Source organism: Platichthys flesus, chromosome 22 (assembly GCF_949316205.1).
Source record: "Platichthys flesus chromosome 22, fPlaFle2.1, whole genome shotgun sequence".
NCBI classification, from domain to species: domain Eukaryota; kingdom Metazoa; phylum Chordata; class Actinopteri; order Pleuronectiformes; family Pleuronectidae; genus Platichthys; species Platichthys flesus.
In genome coordinates, this window is record NC_084966.1 from 15251222 (window position 1) to 15278041 (window position 26820).

The 26820-nt window shown below is 41.6% G+C and overlaps 2 protein-coding genes across 2 annotated transcripts in view; one reads left to right on the forward strand and one right to left on the reverse strand.

The window, feature by feature from the left end:
- Window positions 1–26820, reverse strand: part of LOC133933464 (histone H4-like) — a 408656-nt gene that overhangs the window by 332199 nt on the left and 49637 nt on the right. Inside the window, exon 2 of the mRNA XM_062380586.1 lies at window positions 14022–14040. Within this exon, the coding sequence (XP_062236570.1) occupies window positions 14022–14040 (19 nt within the window). The remainder of the gene's footprint in view (window positions 1–14021; window positions 14041–26820) is intronic.
- LOC133933443 (zinc finger protein OZF-like) lies at window positions 6279–10379 on the forward strand. Its single transcript, XM_062380554.1, has 2 exons — window positions 6279–6617; window positions 8766–10379. Exons 1-2 carry the CDS (start codon window positions 6323–6325, stop codon window positions 10085–10087), a joined length of 1617 nt encoding a protein of 538 aa, XP_062236538.1. The 5' UTR covers window positions 6279–6322; the 3' UTR covers window positions 10088–10379.

Here is a 26820-nt window from a genome sequence, read left to right on the forward strand (position 1 = left end):
GAGCTCCTCTTATAACCCTAAATCGGAAAACCACTGGAAGGAGAAGAAGAAGCTGGAAAGGAAAGAACAACTGGAGGCGAAAAAAGCACAGCAGAAGAGAGAGAAGGAGAAGGAGGAGGAGAATAAAGCACTGAAGAAGAGAGAAGGAGGAGAAGGAGGATAATCTAGCACTGAAGAAGAGAGCGAAGGAGGTGAAGGATGAGAAGAATAAAGCGCTGAAGGAGAGAGAGAAGGAGGAGAAGGAGATGAATCTAGCACTGAAGAAGAGAGAGAAGGACGAAATGGAGGAGAGAGAGGAGGAGGAGAATAAAGCGCTGAAGAAGAGAGAGAACGACGGAGCTACTCCTATAACCCTGTGATGGAAATTCATCTTGAGATTTGAAATAATGAAATTCTCAGACTGGAGTGGCCATTGAGTCTTTATAATAGTAAGCTCTGCAGAGTTTACACAACAAGCATGGGTGCTCAGGATGGAACAACTGGCTGCAAGTGTGAAAAAGCCAGGACTTATACAAAGAGGCGTTTCACAAGACAATATGAAAAACAGAAGACATGCCAGAACTAATACAAAGAGGTGCTTCATAAAATGTAATAAGAAAAAAAAAGATATGAAATCCTCCTCTGTGTCTATCTGCTAAGTCCATCCGCTGTAGCACACTTCTTGTTTGCCAAGGCAACAGCAGTGAGATACCTGGTCAGTTAAATTTTCCCTTACAGGTCCCATGAATCAGTGCCCTCTGGTTCATCAACTTTGACCTCTGGTTCAACATCTGAGACATCAGTTTCAAGGTCTGATATATTAAATTCTGTGTCCAACCGGTCTCGGGTCTCTGGCACCTCATTGTCTGAGACATCAGGTTTAAGGTCCCATGATTTATAGTCATCATCCCACGAATCAGTCCTCTCTGAGTCCTTCATCTCATGATTTGAGACCTTTGGCTAATGGTCCGAGAATTTTAATTCATGGTCTTTGTCCTGCAAGATCTTCTGGTCATATCCAGAGATCTTCTGTGACAGGTTTTCATTGAATGGATTTACTTAATCCTATTAGCTTCCAGTTCTTAACTCTGCAAGTATTTATAAATTATTCTATAGTAGAAACAGAGTTCTGGTGCTCCAGCTCCATGAATTTGATTATATCCGCAGAAGCCGCAGACTTCCTCAGCTCCATTTGAAGCTGCTCTTTGAGGTCCTGGATCTTCTTTCGATACTCAGAGATCTTTTGTTTATCCTCGGAGATCTTCTGTTCATAACCAGATAACTTTTGTTTGTCCTTGGTGATCTTTTGTTCATACTCTGAGATCTTTTCATCATTATCAGATATCTCCATTTGAAGCTGCTCTTTGAGGTCCTGGATTGGTTTGTTGAGCAGCTTTTCCTGGTCAAAGTCAACTGGGTGGCTCTCGGCAGGCGGAGCAGGAAAGAAGGCTGATTGCTTCAGCTGGTTGTTGCAGTGCTCTAACTCTGTGATCTTTGTGTTGAGACACAGAAAAGTTTGATTCTTTTCTTTAATAATGTACTTCTTTTGAGATACTACAATCTTTAAAAGCTCTGCCTTCTTTTTAAAGAGTGATCCCTCTAAGATCTCTTGAATGCTGGACACATTTTGGGAGCTGGTGATAATCGTATGAAGTAATGTTTTGAAGATCTCCTTCTTTGCTTTTTCTTCTTTGTATTTTTCCTCCATACAGTGAAGGTCCTTCTGAAGCTGCTTAATAAGAGTGCTTATCTCTGCACAAAGGGAACTCCCCCCTTTAATGGCTACCACCTCACGTCTGCCTGGATAATGTTGTTCATTTTGGAGCAGATGGTTCTGGGTGATTCTTGGTAACCTGTTCACTGTTGCCATCTTCCTTAAGAATATAAGCTCTTCTTCTTGTATGGTCGGCGGTTGGCAGGTAAGTTGGCAGGGCAGTACAGCCACATCGGGTACACATGATGAGTTCATTATGTATTCAAAGGAGAGTGGACTCCAAAGATCATAGGAGTTGACCCAACTTTGAACTTTTCAATAATTTCCTGTCCTTTGTATTTCAATGAACAAGAATCAGAAAGTTTTGATGGAATTTTTCAAAAACAACTCAGAGGGCAACAAGGCTTTGTTTTTGAGCAAAATGCATTAAAGACTAAGTGTAATATAAAAAAAAGAGAGAGTGTGTGTGTGTATGGAATGTTTTACCCTTTTCTGCTCCACATAATTGAATAGTTAAGGATTTATTTTGACAATGTGTCGTAAATAAAGTTATCTCGTCTGATCTCGGAAGGTAAGCAGGGTCGGGCCTGGTTAGTACTTGGATGGGAGACTGCCTGAGATTACCAGGCGCTGTAAACTTTTGTCCACCTTTCCCTGATGTATTCACATGTATGAATAGGGTTTAGTGGGTGGAGTCATTCGCTTACGGGTTAGTAAGCTCAGCCACACTACCGTTACAAACTCGTAATTACCCAGACAAAAAATAGGTTTTTAGATGTAAATTCCACTTTGACGACAATAGGACTATTAAATCGAAGACACACATGATAGAACATTCGAAACTTCAAACACACACCATGTGGGAATAAGAGCTTTACTCAAGATAAAAAAAAAACACAAAACTATGAGCAAAGTTATGGGCTTCAACTCTCGGGTCTATTTTGTCACATGTTTAACTTCAAAAGCCAAAGCGAGTCACTTTCAGCAGTAGGTGAGTTCATGTTCAGAAGGAAAGGGAGACATAGCAGTGAACATGGGAGTGGATACAGGATTCCTTTAGGAGATGATGGTTTCGATCCATCGACCTCTGGGTTATGGGCCCGGCACGCTTCCGCTGTGCAACTCTACTCTTATTTATTAATTAAGTTACTAATTTCATATGAACATAGTCCTTGGATTTAATAGGTGTTGTCAGCAGTTAAATCATCTGGACTTGGAGGAAGTTATTGGAAAATATGAAGCGATGTGCCACAGTCTGAAGGTGCACATCTTAGCTCTTACCTCGTTTGAAAACCATACTGAAGACAAATAAAATGATTTAATATGAACACAGTCCATGGTTTCAACGGGTTTGCTTAGAAGTTAAATTAACTGGACTTGGAGGAAAAGATTGGCAAATGTGAAAGAATTTGTCTCAATGGGAAGGTGCACAGTGTTAGGGGAGAGCAGGGTAATGTGGGACACCCCCTGTATCTAGGCAACGGAACACATTTGTGGTCATTTGACCATTATGTTTTCAAGCCCCTCCCATTCCCCCCTTGCCATGAAGGAGAAGTTGGTGCTGGTGCTTTGGAAAGTATGTTATTTCACAAAAATGTGTTTTTTGCATGAAAAGGAAATTGTCTTGCTTTGAACTTAATCAACTGTTGTGTCAAAACAAATTGAAACAGGTAGAAAAACCTATATCATAAATGTTGGTGAACTTCCAACATATGAAACCATGTGATTGATGCTAGCTGAAGGTTAGCCTGAATTGCTAAGAGATGTTGTTTTTTCTAAAACGGTGGCTTTGGGGTAAAGTGGGACAAATGCTGTGGAGCACAAGTTTAGTTTAGTCTTAAACATATTCTAGTGTTATATTACATTATATATGTTTTATTTGTAATGTCATAAACATTGTAGAAAAGCCATCATGGCAAGAAACTACACCAGGAAGACAACCTGGGGCCAAACACCCCTCGCAGAGATGGAGAATGCAGCCGCTGAGGTCATGCAAGGAAAGAAGTCCTTATGAAAAGCTGGAAGGGATAGGAATATTGACAAGAAAACCCTCATAAAGAAAAAAGAGAAAGGGAAAGTAAAATCAGTAGCCTGGGATGCAGTAGCTGAGGTAAAGAGAATATTCACAAATGAGATGGAGGAGGAGCTTGCCAAACACTTGAAACAACTAGCTGACCAGTCCCGGTCTGCAACCGCAGAAGGCCACGCAGCTGCATCGACGGACTCGTTTTGGTTTATACTTCTCTAACGTGCTGCGCGTGTTGAAACGCAATTCACCGCCAGAACCATAGGCGGAGTACGTTTTTTTTCAAAGACAAAACACACAAAGAAGAGACGTCTTCTTCTTCGTCGACTGTTTATTTACATCGCCACTCCGGCTCCTCATAGCCTATTTCTGGCGGACAAATCGGCAGTCAGTGACGGGTTATACAAGTGGTCATACTTTTGACTCTCTTCTGCCAAGTGCTCTTCTATTTGGTCCATATTCGTTCTTCTAAATCTTCCGTGATTACCGCGTATTGTGGGGCATGAAACCGGAAACTAGACTCCGGACGGGATGTAGTAAGCAGACCAATCACAAGCCTTGCGGGCTGCGTGAGGCTCGCGTCGCTTTGTCGTGTAGTTAGAAAAATTGTCGGACGCACGCAAGCCGCCAGAGGGCTCGAAAAGGGCGTGTTGCGTGTCTTGCGTGCATGTGTGCGTGCGTGCAACCCGACTATAATTTGGCCTTGAGCGCCGTGAACTGGCACATGAATACGCAGAGAAAAACAATATCCCTATCCCTGCCATTTGGACAGAGACATTCATTTTTATCTTTTCTATTCTATTATGCATATATCTAAGGGCAGTTGGGAACACCTGTCAATATCTTCCTTGATGTTTTTACTTATGGGGCTATAATTGCTATCATATATTTTGGAAATTTCTTTAGGTATTTGAATTCCCAGATACTTAATCTCTAATGGGGTCCATTTGAAACCAAATCTATTTAGCATGTCTTTCTGAGGGATGTGATTAAAACTAAGAGTTTGTGTTTTTTGCACGTTTAATTTATATCCAGAGTGGGTTCCAAAATCTTTTAGTCTGGGAATGCTGACCTCTGGTGTTGTAATAAAGAGCAAAACATCATCTGCATATAGACAGATCTTCTGCTCTAAACCTATGATCATGACTCCTTTTATCACCTCATCATCCCTGATTAACTGTGCCAGGGGCTCTATAAATAAAGCAAAGAGGGGGGGGGGGGGGGGCTGAGGGAGCAGCCTTGGCGGCAGCCTCTCTCCGGGTTGACAACCTGAGAGAGGTGTCCATTAATTTTTATTCTGGCGTTTGGTGAGGAGTATAGAGTTCTGATACAGTTAATAAAATTGTCCTTAAAGCCAAATCTTCTCAACGCCAAGTACAGATCCGTATCTAAACTAATGAATTTAGCTCCAAATATTCCCACATGATCGATAAAGTGTAGCACCCGTCTAACATTATCTTGTGTCTGTCTTTCACGCACAAAGCCAGTTTGGTCTGGATCTACTAGTTCTACTATTATATGCTCTAACTTTTTTACTAGTATTGACACATACAACTTGTAGTCTATAATGAGTACAGAAATTTGCCTTCATGCGCTACATTCTTTTCTGTCCTCCCCCTCCTTAGAAATAACAAAAATGATTGCCTCCCTCCATGTACCTGGTGGTTCACATTTGTTCAGTGTATAGTTGAAGCAGTCAAAAAGCATAGGCACAATTTGATCCTTAAAGGTCTTGTACCACTCGGCTGGGAAGCCATCCATACCGTGCGCTTTATTAGCTTTTAATCTCGAGATTGCTTTCCCTATTTCCTCCATGTTATATCTGCCATCAGGGCTTTATTCTGTTCTTCACCTATAGAGGGTAGATCCAATGAATGCTTCACTTTCTGGGTCACCAGTACAGTGTGTTACAGGTTTGGCTCATAAAGTGTTTTTTTGGGTGAAGTCAGTTAGTTCCTAATGTTGTGCATTATTAGTAGACTTGACGTTGGCTAATTATTAATAATCATGAAATATGATTATTTAAAAAAAAATTGTCCGTGTGTGTGTGAACCAGAGTCAGTGTGATGCACGGGGTTGTGTCTGGGACCATTTGGGGTGGGGGGGGGGGGGGGGGGGGTAAGTGTCTTTGTCCAGGCTGGGAAGATGAGGTGTGATAACTGTGAATGGGGGTAAGGAATGCGGGGTAGGGTTAGGTGTGGTTCATTGTCTGTCGAATCTGCAAAAGAAAGCATTCAGGTCGTTTGCACATTTAAGGTCTTCCACATAGTGGGGGGACTTGGTTTTGCAGCCGATGATCACCTGAAGGCCTTTCCAAACTGACAAGGGGCCGTTAGCTGAATTGTTTTTCCAGCTTCTTCAAGTACTGTCGTTTGTCCTCTGTAATCTCCTTGCCAAACAAGTCTGAACCTATCCTTGTCCCCACTCTTAAGGGCCACCTCCTTCTCTAAACAACCTGCTTGAGTTTTGCTGTTAACCAGTCCTTGTGACTCACTCTGGTGCGTGTTGGAATACATCTGTTCTCACAGAAGCGGATGTATGACGTCACATCCTCTGTATCTTCTTGTTCGCTCCGAGACTCAAAGTGCGCAAAGACGAGGAACATGTGCGACGTGCAGCTGCTGCGGAGGTCGGTACATGAGCGGATCCGCGCTGCCGCTGAAGACTTTCTGCTGCAGGTGGAGAAAGGAGGAGAAACGGCTCAAGTCCCGGCGCTGAGAGCGATGCTAACCGAGCGGCTAACGGTGGCGGCTGAGGAGATCGTCTCAGTGTTTGAGGAAACCGTGGTGGTGTATGAAGATAGAATGGAGCAGTTAGATTGGTCAGAGCAGGAGATCTACCGCCGGAGGAGGCTGCTGGATGCTGTGATGAAGCCCAAACTCCAGCTGCACAGAGTCGGTAAGTCCCTGGAGAAGCCGCTCACAGGCTAACAATAGCTAGCATCAGCTCTGCTAACATGAGTTGACCAAACTAACACTCCGTAAAGGGAATGATACGTTTAAAACAATGTCTGGTTGGTTAAATTAATGAAATGTGTAGATAGAAGGATTAGGAGCTTTGACCCTCCCCTGCAGCCAGTGGTCACATGTCCTTGATATTCTTCTGCAAGATGCTGTTAGGAAGCTGAGCACACGTCTGGGGTGTTCATGCGTTTTGGCTCCTTTTGTGTAAAAAGTCCTCCAGACTGCTTCGTCTCATCTTGAAAAACAGACACATATTGTGGGAGTAATTATGATACTGGCATATTTTAAAATAAGTATAATTTCTATATTGCTGTTGTGTCATATTAATAACAATAGACCCTTTTTTTTAGATGCTTGATTTCAAATGATTGCTGTGACAAAATGGACACTAAGCTCCCTGTATGTCATAGCAGCGCTAGACATAGTTGCTAGATAGCAACGGGAGAATCTAGGTTTTATTTCAGTACAAAAACTGGTTTACAACGTGGATTGATTCAGTCACTGGAGTTGTGCAGTTAAGATGATTCCTGCTATTGTCAGCGTGTTTGTTTATCCAAAATATGAGGAGAGCCGAACCAATGGTTTGGTTCCATCACGTATATATTTAGAAGCAATGAAAGTTTAACAGGCATAGTCGACATTCATTCACAGCCTTGGCTAAATCAGGTAGCATGGGGTAGACAATAATGGTAAGCGTTCATAATAATTATAACAGTAGGTGTAATGTGATAGGTTAAAATATTGGAGGGGTGTCGCCGCAAATCAATTTTGTTCTCCCTAGTTCGATGTTGTGTTTCATAAACTAGCCTTGAGTAACGAATGTTGTGTTCCTGCTCTATCGGCTGTAAGAACTAAACCACAACAATTTCACTTTGATCAAAACAGGTGTGAGACTGACCAGCGTTTTGAAGCTAATATCGATATTAAACACTAAGAGGAAAAAGGTTATTATTAATAATTTGTGGAAAGGCCTTATAAAGGCTCCAGTCCCCTCCTTTTTTTAAATTGTACAGAGTTCTGTTTCCATACTCCTCTTCACTCACAGACACACGAAGAAGCTAAGATGTTGAAATCCCAACACTATTCCAGTCTATTCCTATTCCATTCCACGTGTTGATAATCGTAATATTTTACGCTTGTTTCAGGACAAAAAGTAAAACTTGCGGTTCTGTCTCTGTTCCAACTGCCATCTTTAGAAATCTCCCCTTGATGCTTCAGCTTCAAGTACTCGTGCATCACGGTTGTGCTGCTGTGATCATTTTAGATTTGCAGTGTTTACTGCTAAACACTCATCAAAAGCACGACTGTTTGCCGTCCTGGCTCCTAAATGGTGGAATGAGCTCCCCATTGACCATCGGACATCAGAAAGTTTATACATCTTCCACCGAAAAATAAAAACATACCTCTTCCGACTTTACCTTGAATAAAAAAAAAAATATATATATATATATATATATACTAACAACTTTTGAAACTAACACTTTAGTAGCACTTAAATGACCCTTACTTGGAGCACTTTGTAGTTTTGCTTTATTTTGAAGAAATTGTACTTTCTTGATTCTTGTCATCCTTGGTATGTACCCTCGGGTTTGAATGCACTTATCGTAAGACGCTTTGGATAAAAGCGTCAGCTAAATGTAATGTAATGTAATGTTTGGTCTCCGTCTAAAAAACTCCCACACTACTGTTGTGAACGAGTCTGTGCAGAAAACCTGCTGCAGTGTTGTTCATGTTCGAAACACAAACCCTGGAGAAACTCTGGAGACAATTCTCTGGTTAACCCACAGGTCACGTCTGAAAACAGCTTAACCAACTAACTAACCTCCCCTTGCTATGCTCTGCTCGTGTCTTAGATTGTTTATTTGGCCTCAAAATATAAAACATTTTATCCTGGAAACACTTGGTTTAACCCAGCTAATTTATCGAGCTGCGTCGTAAGACCAACTATTAACCATCTCAACATCTCTGCTTCCTGAGTGTGATCATTCAAAAATAATAACAGTCATCATTAAATGACACAACACAAGTTTTTAAAACACTTCAGGATACTCTGAAATTATAAACGTGTGTATTTGTGTTTCAGTGTGTCCTGCAGACGTACAGCAGCTGATGGTGAATAAAGAAGAGGTTCTCCCTGTGCAGCAGCAATGGAGCCACCTTGTGGACCAGGAGGACCCAGAGCCCCCCCACATTAAAGAGGAACAGGAGGACCCATGGACCAATCAGGATGGGGAGCAGCTTCAACAACTTGAGCAGGCTGATATCAAGTTCACATTGACTGCTGTCACTGTGAAGAGTGAAGAAGATGAAGAGAAACCTCAGTTGTCACAGCTTCATCAGAGTCAGACTGAGGAGAACAGAGCGAATTGTGGAGGACCAGTACCAGCCAGGATCTCAGGTCCTGATGGAAATTTACAACAATGTACTGAGGACAAGACTGTAGACAGTGAAGATGATTGGATGCAGACCAGGGAACCTCCGTCTTGTTTAAATACAAAAAGTAACAAACAGCCTCAAAGTGATAAGAAATGTATAACTGCTAAGAAAGCATTTAGTTGCTCTGAGTGTGGTAAAACATTTAGACAAAAGGGGGATCTAACTGTACATATGAGGATTCATACAGGAGAGAAACCATTTAGTTGCTTTGAGTGTGGTAAAATATTTAGAAGAAAGTGCCATCTAACTTTACATATGAGGATTCATACAGGAGAGAAAGCATTTAGTTGCTCTGAGTGTGGTCAAACATTTAGACAAAAGGGGTCTCTAACTTCACATATGAGGATTCATACAGGAGAGAAACCATTTAGTTGCTCTGAGTGTGGTAAAACATTTAGCCGAAAGTTCAGTCTAACTGAACATTTGAAGATTCATACAGGAGAGAAATCATTTACTTGCTCTGTGTGTGGTAAAAGATTTGCCTACAGTGGTTCTCTAACTTTACATATGAGGATTCATACAGGAGAGAAACCATTGAATTGCTCTGTGTGTGGTAAAAGATTTGCCCACACTGGTTCTCTAACTTTACATCTGAGGATTCATACAGGAGAGAAACCATTTAGTTGCTCTGAGTGTGGTAAAACATTCAGCACAAAGGGCAGTCTAACTGAACATATTAAGATTCATACAGAAGAGAAACCATTTAGTTGCTCTGTATGTGGTAAAATATTTGCCCACACTGGTTCTCTAACTTTACATATGAGAAATCATACAGGAGAGAAACCATTTAGTTGCTCTGAGTGTGGCAAAACATTTAGACAAAGGAGCCATTTAACTGGACATATGAAGATTCATACAGGAGAGAAGCCATTTACTTGCTCTGAGTGTGGTAAAAGATTTAGACAAAAGAGTCATTTAACTGGACATATGAAGATTCATACAGGAGAGAAATCATTTACTTGCTCCTAGCGTGGTAAAATATTTAGACTAATGGGTAATCTAACTGCCCATGACCAGTCAAACAGGAGACAATGAATTTACCTGCTCTGTGTGCTTAAAGATTTAAGTTGCATCGTTTGTAACAAATATTTCATTCAGATTAGTCAGCAACTACTCATATTGTACATATTAATTGGTCATTATTATACACATTAATAGAGAAATTTGAATCCCCTTTAACCTGTCTTTAAATGTTTTCCTTGCAAAGTATGTATATGTATGTTCTTAACCAGTTCAAATGATTAAATATGTTTGATTTTAATCAGTGTGCTTACTGATCAGTGACCGAAGAGGCGGTTACAATTTGAAGGGACATGTGACCATGGCTGTAAATAGTAAATGGATTTGTATTTATATAGAGCTTTTCTAGTCTTGATGATCACTCAAAGCACTTTACAGTACAGTTTTACTTTCACCCATTCACACACACACATTCATACAGTGTATCTATTAGGAGCACTTTGTCGTTATATGAGGGATAATTGAGGGTTATGCATCTTGCCCAAGAACATTTCGGCATGCAGATGGGGATGACTGGGGATCAAACCGGACCTTCATGACGACCGCTATACCCCTTGGCCACAGCCGGCCGTTGGTTAGAAAAATACATTTCTCACAGGAAGGTTCAGAGAGAAGTGACCTGAAGGATTTCAGTGGCCGCCATTATAAGAGCTGTCCGTAATCTGAATGCTTCCTAACTTATCACCTTATAGTGGGGCATCTAATAGAAAATTTGTGCAAAATGTGATACAAGCACCAAATTTGGGATGGTGGTTCCAAAAGGTCTACTTAACAAATCTGCCTGACGTGCCATTCAAAAATCCAAGATGGACGCCGAACACTGTACTTGTTAGATTTGAATGATCTTGGTGTCTATTTCTATGTTTTCTTGAATGCTGAGTCTAAAAAATGTTTGGGACAAATACTGATAATTTAAAAAAATAAATACTGATCAACTTTGTGCAAAATCTTTCACTGAAAGCCCTCAGGAACCTAAACCTCCACATTGTGAGGCTGAATCTAAACCTCTGGACGAAGCTCTGTCAGACGTACGAGGTTGTTGAGCCAAGTGGGAATAAAATATACAACAATACTTTAAATGGTGTCTGTTTCAAAGCAAATAGAGATGGAGAATCATTTGTATGCAAAGTAAAACTTATGAAATGAGCAGTGACGTTTCTAACGCACGTTTAAATTCACTGCAAACCCTAAACGAAGGAGTCTGTCATCACTGGACGTCCCATTGTTTTCCTTGGATGGTTAAAAAAACAAAGCTAATGTCTAATCAGAAGAAAGAACAAAGAATTCACACAGAACGACCCCAGCAGGACCAGGACCGAATACGTGGTCTCACAACTCAGTGAATCAGGTCACAGTTATGTACAGAATGTATTTGCTGTTGCAGATTAGTTGAATACTAATATCCAGGGCCGGTCTTTCCTACAGGCGACATAGGCGGTTGCCTAGGGCGCCATTTCAGAGGGGGGCGCCAAAAACTGCGCAGAGCAAAAAATAAAATAAAATATTTTTTTTTTTATTTTGCTAGGCAGAGTTTTAGGCGCCCCCTTCTCTATGTGGTATGGCCAAAAATATTGTATTTAATTACTCTGAGAGTAATTTAAGTAGTTTCATTAGAGAAATCAGTAAATCACAGCAGCACTCATGTGGAACGTTTGGCGCTGGAGCAGTTGCACCCCGTACTGTCAGATGCAGTCTGGATGAGGAACTGAATGCTCCATGTCGTTCCTGCTGCTGCTTCCATCCTGTATTCTACAGGGTAGTAGTGGGTGAGAGTCTCCTACGTTAGCTCCTAAAGCCTCGCTTGATCACCACGGGTGTCATTGAGACGTGTTGACTGGTAAAACTTAGAAACTCCGCTGGGCAGTGAGGAGAGACACTCGCGCACTAGGTGGGCGGGGCTACATTCGCCTGTATAGGTGTTTAATTTACCTGCACGTCGTCTTGCAGGCGGGTCGCGCTAGTATATTGTTTACTTTACAGTGTGTAGTTCAGCTCCGACACACACAGACTCTGTAATTCATGTATTGTTATTGTGCCTTATAAAGACCAGTTATAAGCTAATGTTCAATAGGTCTATATTGTAAATGTTTATATTTCTTTATGAGTGATGATGTATATTAAGATGTTTGGAGGAAAGAGACACCATAATAATTGAATGTATGTTATATGCACTTAAAAATGCAGTTACACTCAAAGAAATGCTTGTACTTGAAATTGTGTTTAATTTGAATAAGATGCAGTCTGGATGAGGAAGTGAATGCTCCGTGTCGTTACTGCTGCTGCATTCATGCTGTATTCTACAGATATACTTTAATTAGATTAATTTAAAAAAAATTGATCTAACATTAGGGTAAAACGAGGCAAAAATTGAGGTACGAACCTCCTTGGTGTTGTCAGAACATGCTAGCACATTGAGGCTTATGGTTAGAGTGTGTGTGTCCAAGCAACTTCGACGAAGAAAGAAATAATTTTGTAATAAGTTTTCGTGTGGGGGGGGGGCGCCAGGAGTGAAGCTTGCCTAGAGCGCCAAATGTGCTAGGGCCGGCCCTGTCAAGGACAGTATATTAGATAAACTCCAGGGCTGCGGAGTCTCGGCAGTATCTCTGATAAAGAGGAGGATGTGGCCTGGAACTAATGTGGCAGATGGGACGAGATATTTAAAAGTTAAATCATTAGCCACATCCAGTCATTGGCTCTCCATTACTTATCTGTCCTTCGCACAACTCTCTATTCTCATCGCTCAGTCTATCTTCCATCTTGTCCATCACCTGTCTGCTACTCTCCTCATCTACCTCTTCTTTCTTATATAACTCTATATAAAATTATTCAACTCTTTCCACTATCCCTACAAGGTCCGTTAATTTTTCCCTTCCCATTCCCTCCACTGGCTCAAAATAAATTTTCTCCTGCCTTGTCTTCTCTAGCCCTAAGAAATACCCTGTACATTCTTCACCCTCTATTGCATACCTCGCCTTACTTATAATTATTGCACCTTTTCACATTCCCTGCTCTATCTCCTTTAGTTCATCTTTCATCCTTATGCATCCCTCTGTCACAATTACCCCTTCCCCAGCTTTCTTCTCCTCTTCGTCTAACTCCTGTTTTAACTTTTCTCTCATTCTTTCCCCTGTTCTTACTGTGTTTCTTGCTCATGCCCCTTATCCCCTCTTTCAACCTTCCCCACCACCTCCCTATATCTTCCTTATACATTCTGTCATTCATCTTGTGACAACCCTGGAGTTGTCAGCTGTGTGTGTTGTGTTTCAGGCTCCTGTAGGCGGAGTCGGTCTCTGGTGATCAGTGGGGATGTGGCACACCTGGGGGCCCACTACTTAAGGGGCCTGCAGACTGGGCTCTGGTCTCTCATTCACCGGGTCTACCTCAACATGGGCATGTGGAGGTTTTCTTTGTATTTTGTTCTTTGTAGTATTATTCCTGTAGAATAAATGCATAAATACTGTAACTGCAGAGCTTTGTGCCATTCAGTGTTTCTTGTTGCACACATGAGCCAAGGTGTAACGAGTGGGGGCTCGTCCGAAATCCAGATCCAGGTTTGTTTCTCACCCTTTTCTGTCCTGAGAAAGTAATAGGCCTCTAGTAGGATACGTTTCCCCTGGAATAGTGTACTGGTAGCCCAGGGTGTGTGATAACTTTAGAGTGTGAATGTAGTGCTTTGACCTTACATTGGTGGGACTAATTGCATTATTTATCAGGCACTAATTAGATGGATTTACCTTTTGGCGTTACCTTTCCTGGTAGGAATAAGCAACAGTATCTCTCTCGGGGGGTCTGTTGGTTTGTTATTTTTGTTTGTTATTTTTGTGCATAAACATGATTTGACTTTGTGTCTTGGGTACACGTCCATGTCCGTCTGGTGAGTAACAGCATAGCTGGTGCTTTACCTGGTCATTGGTTTTGTGTTTAAAACACCTGTCATGAAATGCATGAAGACTAGGGTCTAGAGAAGGTAGTTAGCATTGGTTAGACAGATAGTCAGGGGAAAGGTATTCCAAAGGTATTCCAAGGTGTAACTGCTCTTTAAAATGCAGTTACACTCAGAGAAATGCTTGTACTTGAAATTGTGTTTAATTTAAATAAGATGCAGTCCAGATGAGGAACTGAAGGCTCTGTGTCGTTACTGCTGCTGCATTCATGTTGTATTCTACAGATATACTTAGTTACTTTGGTATCAATCTTGGGATCCGTAACATATATCTCCAACCAATAGTTTGACATAAAAAAAATAAAAATTAGCCAAAAATCATAAAAACGGAAGGGGTACTGGCTCCTTGGTGTTGTCAGAACATACTAGCACATTGAGGCGTATGGTTAGTGTGTGTGGCCAAGCAACTTCGACAAAGAAAGAAATAATGTTATAATAAGTTTTCGTGGAAAATAGTTTTGAAAAAATATTTTTTTTTGGGGGGGGGGGGGCAGGAGTGAAGCTTCCCTAGAGCACCAAATGTGCTAGGGCCGGCCCTGCCTCCCATCCACTCCTTCTCGATCTCCCTCATACACTCCTCATCCCAGTGGGTTTCCCTCGCCTGAAGGATCAGAGCTGGTGTTGTGCAATAGTACGTAAAAAGTGTTACCATAGAATGGTGTGCCTTGAGGCACTCAATAAAATATAAAACATTAATATTGATAATAATTTATATCAAATCATAACTTTAATTGGTTAAAGTTCTCGCGGGGCACAACCCTTCATAGAAGGGAAAAGATAGCCAATTCATTGATTAAGATCAGTCTCATTTAGATCTAGTTCAATTAGAAATCTCAATATTTTACCATTAAAGATTATATAATGAACAATGAAGGTTATGGCGTTCTTAACTGTGACGGTTGGCAAAATTCACTTATGCAATATTAATGACAGTTCATTTGTGAAAGAAGAACATTTATTATGAACATAATAAAGTATAAAAACACAAATTACTTAACAATCAAACTGAATAACAACGAGATGTGTGTGTGCGTGTGAATGTAAATTAGCATTCTTTAAAGAATGGTGCCTAAGATAAGAGCCCCCCCCCCCCTTCTTCTTAGGTTGCTTTACGGCCGTTGCTTTACGGCTGAGGGGGAAGGTTTAACTAGGTGAGAAGCTATGCGTGTCTGTGTGGATGTTAATCAGATAATGATAGTCAGGGACAAAGCCTGTGGCGAGCCTAACTATTAACCGTCATTTAATTTATGCCTACAACGTCACAACATATATCAAACTTGTTAACACACCGAATTGAGTAAACAGTCTTGCTTAGCATGTATAATTATTAAGCCCAGATTATGTTACCAGTCCGAGGGAACGAGGAAAAGAAAGTTGCTGTTCAGGTTGCAGTTCTGTGACGTCTCCTGGCTTTGTGGTCGTAGAGTTCTGCATCCGTGATTCTGTCGAGCGGTGTGCTCAGATGCTGGTTGAAGTTTTCCTGCAGGACATCGAGTCGCTACGAGGAGTTTTGTAGAGCTTGAAGGGCGAGGAGATTTCCTTGAGAAGGGTGAGCTGGGAGCTGCACCCCTGACCTCCGGTTGTGGGTTGGATAGAGAAGGAAGCTGGATCAGGGCTTGAGCAGCCTTCCGCCCTCTGAGAGATGGAAGAAGAGAGGCTGTAGCAGCCTTCCACCCTCGGGAGAATTGGAGAAAGAGAGGCTGGACAGCCTACTGGCTTTCAAAGGATTGTAGAAAGAGAAAGATTTTGGGGAGACCTCTCCTTATATTGGCCCCGGTGACCTCACAGGTCTTGGACCAGAGTGACCAATAGGAGTTGACCCTTGTGGTTCTTGACACCTTTGTGTGACATTGCCCAGACCCCAGGACATGCAGCATCCTGTTACATCCTCTGGGAGACTGAGTTCCTTGTCTTTCTAAGATCAATGGAACCTGTGGCATCTTGGGGGATTGAGTCCACTCCAGCACATGCGGCATGTTTGTTACAAGTTTGACTGAAAGGAGGCCTGTGGTTTGCACAAAAACCATGTCCCAACACTGGTTTCATCCCCTGAAGATGACGTTGTCGAAAGAACCATGCCTTTCAAAATGTGTATACCCTTTACAGGCTGTCCAGGTGTGGGGTAGCGGTAATGCTGCTCTGTTACCGCATTTGAATGGGTAAGGTAGCCCGCCACCAATGTTTTTGCAGAATCGCTCATATCCTTGGTGCTCGTCTCAAAGACTCTGCGTACCACCTTGCTGCTCCCTGCCGGGACATTGAACTTTTTTTGCAACCGTGCAATGTCATTGGTGGTCCGGTGAACCCCCTTCCCTGTGCTGGAAAGGAAGAATAAATCTTTTGGATCCTCAACGTCCTCAATGTCCTCACCCCTCTTGCGTTTCCTGCCGGCTCTCTGGAAGACTGGCCGTGACCGTCTGTAGTAGATATCAAACCACTGTTGGACAAAAGAAAGGACATTGATGGGAGAAAAAGACATTAATTATGTTACTTTCAGCTGTAACAGAAATTATCTCTAACAGGTTCAGTCAGGAATTGTGGTGAACTTACTTGCTCCTGCTCCTGTGAAAGCGCAAACGAGGCCAGTTGTGTTGCTGCAGTCTTGTGCTCCTTTACCGCAATCACCCAACGTGGATGACCCTTCTCCGGTGAAAGTTCTTTGAACCTTGATAACCACTCACTCACAGTCATGTTTTCCACCACACTCGGCCGTTGCATGTGTCCTAGAACCAAAACAGCCTCAAGGTAGTACAACACAATCTGGTTATCGCTCGAATCCAATGTGGCAGGATCCTCTTCAGACAGTGCATCCAAACATGCCAAGAATCTATCCTTGGCCTCCACCAATACAGCATGACAGTCTTGAGTTGACAACTGATTTTCGTTCAGCATCCACTCATGCCTATGAGAAAAAAAAGAGTGTGATATGAGACATATGAATTGAAATATAGAAGTGAAACTCAGTTAATTGCACCAGTATCAAATGTGATAACAAATCACATTTCAGCAGGCAGAGAAAAGATTACCAGGTATTGACCATTTATATGGGTACAATGAAACAAACCTTTGGTTGAGGATCTCCTTCCTTGCTTGCTTGCCCAGTATCGGCATCATCTGGCTGAGGAGCTGAGTGAAACATTTGGCCTCTTCATGGAGCTGCTTATCCGTATTTATCAGGTTGGTTGTGTCCGTGTGGAATTTCAGGAATCTTTTCAAGCTCTTGAGGTAATTTATCTGTGTTCTCTTCTTCAGAGTAGCAGAGGTTTTAGTGAGGGACGTTTTGACTTTTTCTCTCTCATAAACAAACTGCAAGGAAACGTTCTCTTTGTTAGCAAAATATAGATACCGAGAGATGTTTTCAACCTGAAAATAAAAGACATCATGTTCAGTGACCTAGCAATGACTGTTTTGCTTCATATAAATGCGTATAAAGGTTTCTCAGAAAAAGTGTTAAACATTTATTGGTCCTTACCTCCTGTTTGTAATTTCGAATCTTTTTGTCTTTTTTCATTTGCATGGCAAAATCTTTGAGAAGTGGGTGGCTCAGAGGATGTCTGTCGTTAAGGCCTTTCTCATTCATTTCTTGCTTGCTTTTTTGAGCAAACTTTCTTGTTCGAGTGCCAACAGGGGCCTCGTCAGCCATGTCACCCCCTTCATTGTTACAAGTCGTTCTAGTGGATGGTCCAGCTTCAGCATCTGTATTGGATAGTGTCTGAGCAGCTAAAGGCTCAGCATTGGCCTGAGAGTCGGGTAGGCCACGTATAACCATGTGGCGATTTTTCAGCTCCTCAACCAGTCTGTCAAAAAGAAAACAAGATATTTGAAAATATCAGTATATAAAAATTCTTATCAAAAAAAAAAGGAGCAAGATAACGTTCTGTAAGCCACTTACCTTTGGATTGGAATCTTCATTTGACATGATTTCAGTGAGGTCTGAATAATTGAAAATTCTGCCTTCCTTAAGGATCTCGCTTGCTTCTTTCTTGGCATTTTCAACAATGGCTTGTATATCTTCCCTCGAGCCATCTTTCATGCATACCCTCGTCAAATGGACAGACAGGATATCTTGTGGTTTGGAACAAGCAGGACATAGCAAATAGTGCCTGTTTGGAGCTTTCTTGTAAAAGAAAAGAAAAGGCATGATTAACTTTTTTTAGTTTAACTCTACAGGCTATAAATAATTCCAAACATGTATTTATAAAACAGGAAAACATTAAAAATTCCTTACCGTGGAGCCATTTGTCAAACTGAGATAGGTCAGTGAAGATGAAGCAATAACAATTGGTTTTGTTTGTATCCAGCAGTTGAGGGGAGGTTCTCCAGAGTGAATTAGATAGATAGATAGATAGATAGATAGATTACTTTATTCATCCCCGAAGGGAAATTAAGTCGTCATAGCAGCCGGTACATTTGAATAAAATAAAATAAAATAAAATAAAATAAAATAAAATAAAATAAAATAAAATAAAATAAAATAAAATATTGAGGTAGAAACAATAAAAACAGAAACAGCTGGAAAGCCCAATACTTATACACAGATGAGACAGGGAATGTTGATGGGTGGAGCTACAACAAAATACTGGGTGCAATCAAAGGTGGCCTGCTATTCGTATCAAATAAAAGTGATAATTCTTTAGAGAACCCTCAAACAAAGGGTGCCTGGTATTCCCTTAAAATAAACACCTTTTTTTTGAGAATCTTCTGAATACAAACAAACAATTGTCAAAGATCATGGTCTCTCAGGTAGAAAGACCTTCTCTTGCATATGTCCATTCTTTCCAGGCTCTTTTTCTGTAAAGTTTCATCAAACACTGTGAGCCACACAGACCCCACCCTGAGTGCTCACCAAGGGTCATTCACCTACAGTCATTGCCACGACAGAAGTGTGAAATGAGTTACACATCCTTTGTTATTGTTAATGACCCAGCCTTTCACAAAAAGCACAGCACAACACGCCCGCCGGTCCAACAACATTCCTCCAGCCAAGAAATATGAATGGAACTGAGGAATTATATCTATCAAGCTACCCCAAAGAGAAACACTTATTTATAATCTTTTAAAAATGAATTCCTCTGTTTGATGAAACTTTACAGAAAAACAATTTTGAGCCTGGAAAGAATGGACATATGCAAGAGAAGGTTTGATATGAACAGCAGGCCACCTTTGTTTGAGGGTTCAAGGGTGGATCGCATACACTAACCAACCAGCACCCAGTATTTTGTTGTAGCTCCACCCATCAACATTCCCTGTCTCATCTGTGTATAAGTATTGGGCTTTCCAGCTGTAATTCACTCTGGAGAACCTTTCCTCAACTGCTGGACTGGAGAATCATCCCTCAACTGCTGGATACCAACAAAACCAATTGTTATTGCTTCATCTTCGCTGACCTATCTCAGTTTGACAAATGGCTCCAGGGTAAGAAATATTTAAAGTTTTCCTTAATAGCATGTATTCCAGTGGTGGGAGGTAGATTACTTAAGTAGATTTTTCACATATTTGTACTTTACTTGAGTATTTATTTTCCTGACGACTTTTAACTTGTACTCGTTACAAATTTCTGTACTCTTATCTATTCTCAAAACTGGACGTGTCCAGTGATTTTTTTTTTCCTAGCACTGTGCAGGTTGTTAACCAAAGAGGAAAACTATCCTATTTGTTGTGCCTAGAACTTGTTTCCTTTTGCTGACTTATCACAAGGGGTATTGTGTATCACTCCTGCTACTGATTAGAAAACGAAAAGGTCCATGTTTAGTGATATTTACAGAATTGTTTAGCGGTTATACTGTGGTCTATTAGTGGTCTTAGGCAGACACAAGAGACACTTGTTTATTACTATGTTCGTTCTTTGTTGTCCCTAGAAGTTCGAATGCACTAGTCCATTACTATTTGAACCTCAGCATCTGGGGTTCAAAATTTGTAAAATTATAGAGTATATGTATATTTTTGTTATAATTTTTTCAGTCAGTTGAAATAAATCCTGAGGAGAACGATTTTGGGTTGTTTTGTGTCTGTATAGACTATAAAAAGCACTTTGCATTTTAAATTTTGGTACTTGTACTTTTACTTTTGATACTTAAGTACATTTCAACAACAGATACTTTTAATACTTAAGTAAATTTAATATGAGCTACTTTAAGACTTTTACTTTTACCGGAGTCACTTCCAGGTACGATATCTGTACTTTCACTCAAGTATGGCATTCAAGTACTTTATACACCACTGATGTATTACCATGTGTAACCATTGTACAACTTTTGTTGTAATGACATATGGATTAATGTATTTATTTTCTTTTTCCAGGAAATCAAGCAGACACTGGCTCCTCTGTCCAGTTTGTATGAAGACCCAAGAATCCCTAAGCTGTCACCTGCGCAGATCATGCATGAAGGAATCAGAAGAATCAGACAGAGAAGAGGTGGTTGAAAAGGCCAAGAGTGATGTGTTGGACCTCCTGAAGACTAGACGGGCTTTTAGCTATAAAGTTCTTAGCCGCATTGTCTCATCTTCAAATCCACTTGAAAGACTGATTGTGGAGCTGAAAAGTCATCACATGTTTGTGACCGGAGAGGCTACACCTTTGCCCCAAGGGAATCCAAGGTCTGTCGCAGAAACTGGTGAGCCATCCGGAGAGGCAGGGTCATCTGACGTGGAATCTGCTAGCAGCGGTGAACTGTTTCAATGTAACCGGGAAACAGCTTACAAGGCCAGAACCTCATTGAAGAAAGCGAACGAAATGGGGATTCTGGAAAAGCATTCTATAGATCATCCACTGCTTCAGGGCTTTGCCGAACACCTACGGGTCAATATGGAAAATACGAAGTACAAACAGCAGGTTGAGACTGTTTCTCGGTACCTTTATTATGCCGACCCCGTCGAACCATCCTTGAAGTTTGTCAGGGACAGAGAGAAGCTCTTAAGCTACACAAGAAAACAGTCGGAGGCAAACTACACGGCACAGACTTCAGTCAAGTACCTAAAGTGCTTGAAAAGGTTGCTGCTTTTGTTTTATTATGATGTCAACAGTTTACACTATACACATAAATACTTGTTAATGCATGTACATAACTTAACTTAAATCCATCTCCTTCCTCCTTACAGATTCTTGGATTACAACACTGCATTGACCAATCTGAGAAAGGATGACAAGGCGCTCTACAATGACTGCGTTGATTTCGTGGATTACATTGGCTCTGTACAGAGTATGCTCTCTAAGCAAGTGAGCAAAGAGATTGTATCCAAGAGGCATGCGATGTTAATGGATAAAGATGTTCTTAGTCCTCGTGACTGCTGGGCCATTTTTGAGAAAGCTGAGGAAGGATTTTTGAACATCATGAATCAACTTGGTGACAGCTCTACCACCCCCCCGGAGGCTTCTCAGTGCATATTTGTGCTGTACTATCTGGAGGCAATCGTAATACTGAAGCACTGCCAAAGGCCATGTGTGGTGGAGAACATGAAGGTGAGTGTTACTGTCCTCTATTGATAGATTTCCCTTGACAGTTTAGCCATTACATTTACTAATCAATGGCATATCCTCATTTTCTACAGGTCGCCGAATGGCTTGGGCGGAAACAAGAAGCGGAACATACAATCATATATGCAGCACATTTTGCGGTTGGAATTGCCCTGTCGAAGCAGGAGGAGGAGTGGTTTGAAAAGTACTACACAAGAGTGCGACCACAACACCTTGCTGCAAAAGGGAAACGCAAGCGGGATGAACGGAATGACAAGGATGGTGATGAATTTTTCTTTGTCTCCTCAACGGGGAAGAAAATCAACAACCCAACCGCTGACCTGGACCGCCTGCATGAAAAGCACGACCTCCCCCATGTGAACAGCCAGACTGTGCGAAGAACATTTGAGACGGAAGCTAACCGCTTGGATGAGCCAAAGAAGGCATTGGTGGCTGGCTACCTGGCCCATTCTGTCAACACAACTGCAAAATACTATCGATTGAAAAATCCGGGGGCAGTTGTGGAGGGCGCTGATCTATTGGCCAAGATGGTTGAGGCGTCAAGGTGAGCACATTTTATATTTGTCAAGACAATGCCAACATAGTCAAGCACACTATTATCTATATTGAACGCACTTGTTTTTCTTCTAATCTCACTATTTTTCATTTTTATGTAGTGCCAGGCCTTCCAGAGAAGGCAACAGTCATGAGCCGTTTGGAGAAGGGCCTATTCATCTGTCTGATGAGTCTTCCAACCATGGTGACCATTGTGCTGACCTTTCATTGAAACAGCCAGTGATACATTTGCACAAGCTTCCAGGGGAAAATGAAAAGGTCAGGTTCCATGAGGCACTAAATCAACTCCTGAAAAAACACCCTGTTACACTGAGTGGGAAACAGCCACAAATGAAAGAGCGCAGGAATGTCTCTCAAGTCTGGGAGCAGAAGCTTTACACACACTGGCGGAAGATTCAATTTGAAAAGCGTGTAAACCATACCCGTGGTGAGTACTTATTATTTAATTTTTTTGTATGTATTATTATTTATTTATATTTAACATTACTTTCAAGTAAGACTGATTGCACAAATCAAAGATTTCAATTATTGTATTCATGACTAACAAAACTTGTTATTTATTTTGACAGAACAATTCAGTCGGCGTATGCCAGCAAAAGACCGAGTCGACGCATGGGTACGAAAGCAGGGATGGAAGGGGATGACTGCCAACGTAGGCAGTGTAGTTATCGACAACTGGGCACCTTCTGGATCTGTTGACCGTATCATGGACAGCAAACAGATCCAGACAATGGTGAAAACACAGCAGTGGAAAGGACTTTACATTCAGGATTTCAACGAAAGGGGCAGAGGGATCGTTACGACACGCACATTTAAGGCTGGTGAGGTTGTCTGCGACTACCATGGAACTGTTGTTAGCAGAAAGAAGGGTGAGGAAATTCACAAAATCACCAATAAAAAGGAGACTGGCTATATCTTCTTTTTCTGGAACAGCAAAGGACAGGCAATGTGCATTGATGCCCACTCAGAGACTTGTCATTGCCACCCTGGGATGCAGACGGTTGGCAGGCTGATCAATCACTCCAAAAGAAAATCCAACATAAGGCCCATGCATTTTGCTGTTGACATGGATGGAGAAGAAAAGGATATCATCCTTTTCCTCGCAAACAGGACTTTACTGGTGGATGAGGAAGTAATGTTTGACTATGGAGTCAACAAGAACTCTTTTAACAGAGAGGGTGCAAGTTGTGAATTGCTCGACGACTAGCAAATATTGTCTCTGTACTTTTAAAACACAATTCCAGTAAAGTCAGCTGATCAGACATCCCTGAACCCTCTCTTCTTCCTCATCCTTCCATTCGTATGCACGTGGAACCCCTTGCCACTGTCACGGTAGTATTTATTTATTTAGAGCATCGGACCGATTCCCTCACATCTGTGGATCCTCACCTCCTCTGGGATATTATTTGGAAAGTTTCTTCATTTCCTGTAAGTGATCTCCAGTGCGCTCCGTGAGCCTGACGGCACAGTCACGTTCACTGCAGTGATTTGATGATACACGCAGTGTTTGAAGATATTATTAAAACCTATGAATGACTCGGCTCCGTAACTCCACGGTTAAATGGAATCTAAACGTAATTTGCTGCAAGTTATGTTTAAATTCAAAGGTTCGAGTGGAACAGACAAGTCGCTCGAGCAAAACTAAGCTGTTGGTTTTATTGTAAATGATGAAGTGGATCAATAATCTGACTTCAGTTCACCACCTCACGTCTGTGTCGCCACTTTCCCCTCTCCAAAACGTTCGTACGCATGGGTCAGAGTTTGCGTGGAAATACGCAACGTTTGCGTGAGAAGTGGCGTACGCACGTTTCAGCCCCCGCAACGGTTCTAAATGAGACCTCCTGTTCTCTCCCCTCGTTGCTCCTCTCCACCTATTTCCCCTCTGTGCCTCGTTTGACCAGCGGTGGAAGTGTTTGGTCCGTGTGCCCTCTCACTGGCATTTTTCTGTCTGTTCTCTTGTTGTCCGTCCTTCACTTCACTTCTTTCATCTCCTCCTCTTGCTCTGTCCGTGATTGTTTTCATGTCTGTCTGCTCCTTCTCGTTTGTTGCCATGCTGTCCGTCTTTCGAGGTTAAACAAAAAAATCGAAATTTTCCCCAAACAGCAAGATCTGTCCGAGGGGGTTGTTTAAAATAATAAACTCTTCTTTTCGAACAAACCAAAAACTGACAATACATTGACGTAGAAACTTATTTTACTTGTGGAATAGACACTTAAGTTTGGCTTCTTTCACTGCTCTTGCCATCTCACTGTGACGACCTCAATGGGCGTGTTCAGCGTGGTATGTCTGTTAGCGAATGATTCCACCCACAATACCTATTTATACATGTAAATAAATCAGGGGGAATGTTCAGAAAGAAAAAATTAAAGTGCAATTTTATCATAATATTGTGTGACAACCCTGGAGTTGTGCTGCTGTGGTGTTGTGCTTGTGTGTGTTTCAGGTTCCTGTAGGCTGCACACTGGGCTCTCCCCTTCACCAGATCTACCACCACATCCCAGCTTTTTCTTCTACTCTATCTACTTCTACCTATTCTTCTTATGTGTAAATCCAACCGGACGTTAGCGTTGTCATTGTCTTCCATTGCCATCTTCCAATAAACCAAACAAAGAAGAAGAAGTAGAAGTTGTCTCAGTTTAAAGATTGAGATCAATCCGAGACTTTTATTCTGGGTTCCTTTGTGAGCCTGCCAGAGAGGTGGCATCATGCAATGGATTTTCATATGCTCTCTTTTTCAACAATTTGGTTTACCTCTCTTTTAAACCGATTCTGTGGCACATTTTGTGAATATATGTCTGATCTTTCACACAGTGTTTCTTCAATTAATAGACTTTTTTGCAGTCATTCCATGTTATTATATTTCATGTTATATTTTTCATGTCATTGAGCTGACTTTTTAATCCAATGCGAGTTACAATAAGTGCATCAACCATGAGGGTACAAACCCAGAGCAGCAAGCATCATGTAAGACAGGTCAAGGTCCTCAAAGAGGAGGTGAAAGTGGCTGGAGATACTTGAAGATGTAACTCGTCACATCCCCCCCAAAGGCTTCTTCCGACTTTTGCTCAAATTCTATTTCTTTTCGCCCACTTCCATGGTTTGAGGTAATGTAGAAATCTTTTCCACCCTTTTTTGTTCTTTTTGGTCTCTGGTTTTTCATCAACTTCGACCTCTGGTTCCTCAACTGAGACCTCTGATTCATCTTGTGAGACCTCTGATTCATCTCCTGAGACTTCTGATTCATCTCCTGAGACCTCTGATTCATCTCCTGAGACCTCTGGTTCATCATTTAAGACCTTTGGCCTTTGGGGTTGGATGGGTGGTTTATGTATTAAGACCTTTGGCTCAACATTTGAGACCTTTAGAATATGATCTGAAACCTCTAAGTCATTGTCTGAGAAATCAGATTTAAGGTCCAATGAATCAGTGCCCTCTGGTCCATCAACTTTGACCTCTGGTTCATCATCCGAGACATCAGTTTCAAGGTCTGATATATTAAATTCTGTGTCCAACCGGTCTCGGGTCTCTGGCACCTCATTGTCTGAGACATCAGGTTCAAGGTCCCATGATTTAGAGTAATCATCCCAGGAATATGTCCTCTCTGAGTCCTTCATCATGATTTTAGACCTTTGGCTAATGGTCCGAGAATTTTAATTCATGGTCTTTGTCCTGCAAGACCTTCTGTTCATCCTGTGAGATCCTCTGGTCATATCCAGAGATCTTCTGTGACATGTTTTCATTGAATGGATTGACTTCCTTTAATCCTATTAGCTTCCAGTTCTTAACTCTGCAAGTATTTATAAATTGTTCTATAGTAGAAACAGAGTTCTGGTGCTCCATCTCCATGACTTTGATAACATCCGCAGAAGCCACAGACTTCCTCAGCTCAATTTGAAGCTGCTCTTTGAGGACCTGGATTTTCCTTTCATAAACAGAGATCTTTTGTTTATTCTCGGAGATCTTCTGTTCATACCCAGATCACTTTTGTTTGTCCTTGGAGATGTCCTTGGGGACCTATGACAGGAATATCGGTCTAACCAGGGAGTATTCGTTTGTTATAAGTTGGGCAGGCGGCGCGCGCCGTACGCAGCGGGACTAATCCACCCGTGCCTTGAAAATAATGTGTAGTAATTTTCCCCTGGGGTTTTAAACAGGGCGAATTGTTACAGGCTTTTTGCTTCAGCTGGTTGTTGCAGTGCTCTTACTCTGTGATCTTTGTGTTGAGAGACAGAATAGTTTGGTTCTTTTCTTTAATAATGTACTTCTTTTGTAGATACTACAATCTTTAAAAGCTCTTCCTTCTTTTTACAGAGTGATCCCTCTAAGATCCCTCTAAGAATGCAGGGCACATTTTGGGAGCTGGTTATAAGCGTATGAAGTAATGTTTTCAGGATCTCCTTCTCTGCTTTTTCTTGTTTGTATTTTTCCTCCATACAGTGAAGGTCCTTCTGAAGCTTCTTAATAAGAGTGCTTATCTCTTCACAAAGGGAACTCCCCCCCTTAATGGTTACCACCTCACGTCTGCCTGGATAACGTTGTTCATTTTGGAGCAGATGGTTCTGGGTGATTCTTGGTAACCTGTTCACTGTTGCCATCTTCCTTAAGAATATAAGCTCTTCTTCTTGTATGGTAGGCGGTTGGCAAGTAAGTAGAGTGCAGTACCGCCACATCGGGTACACATGATGAGTTCATTATGTATTCAAAGGAGAG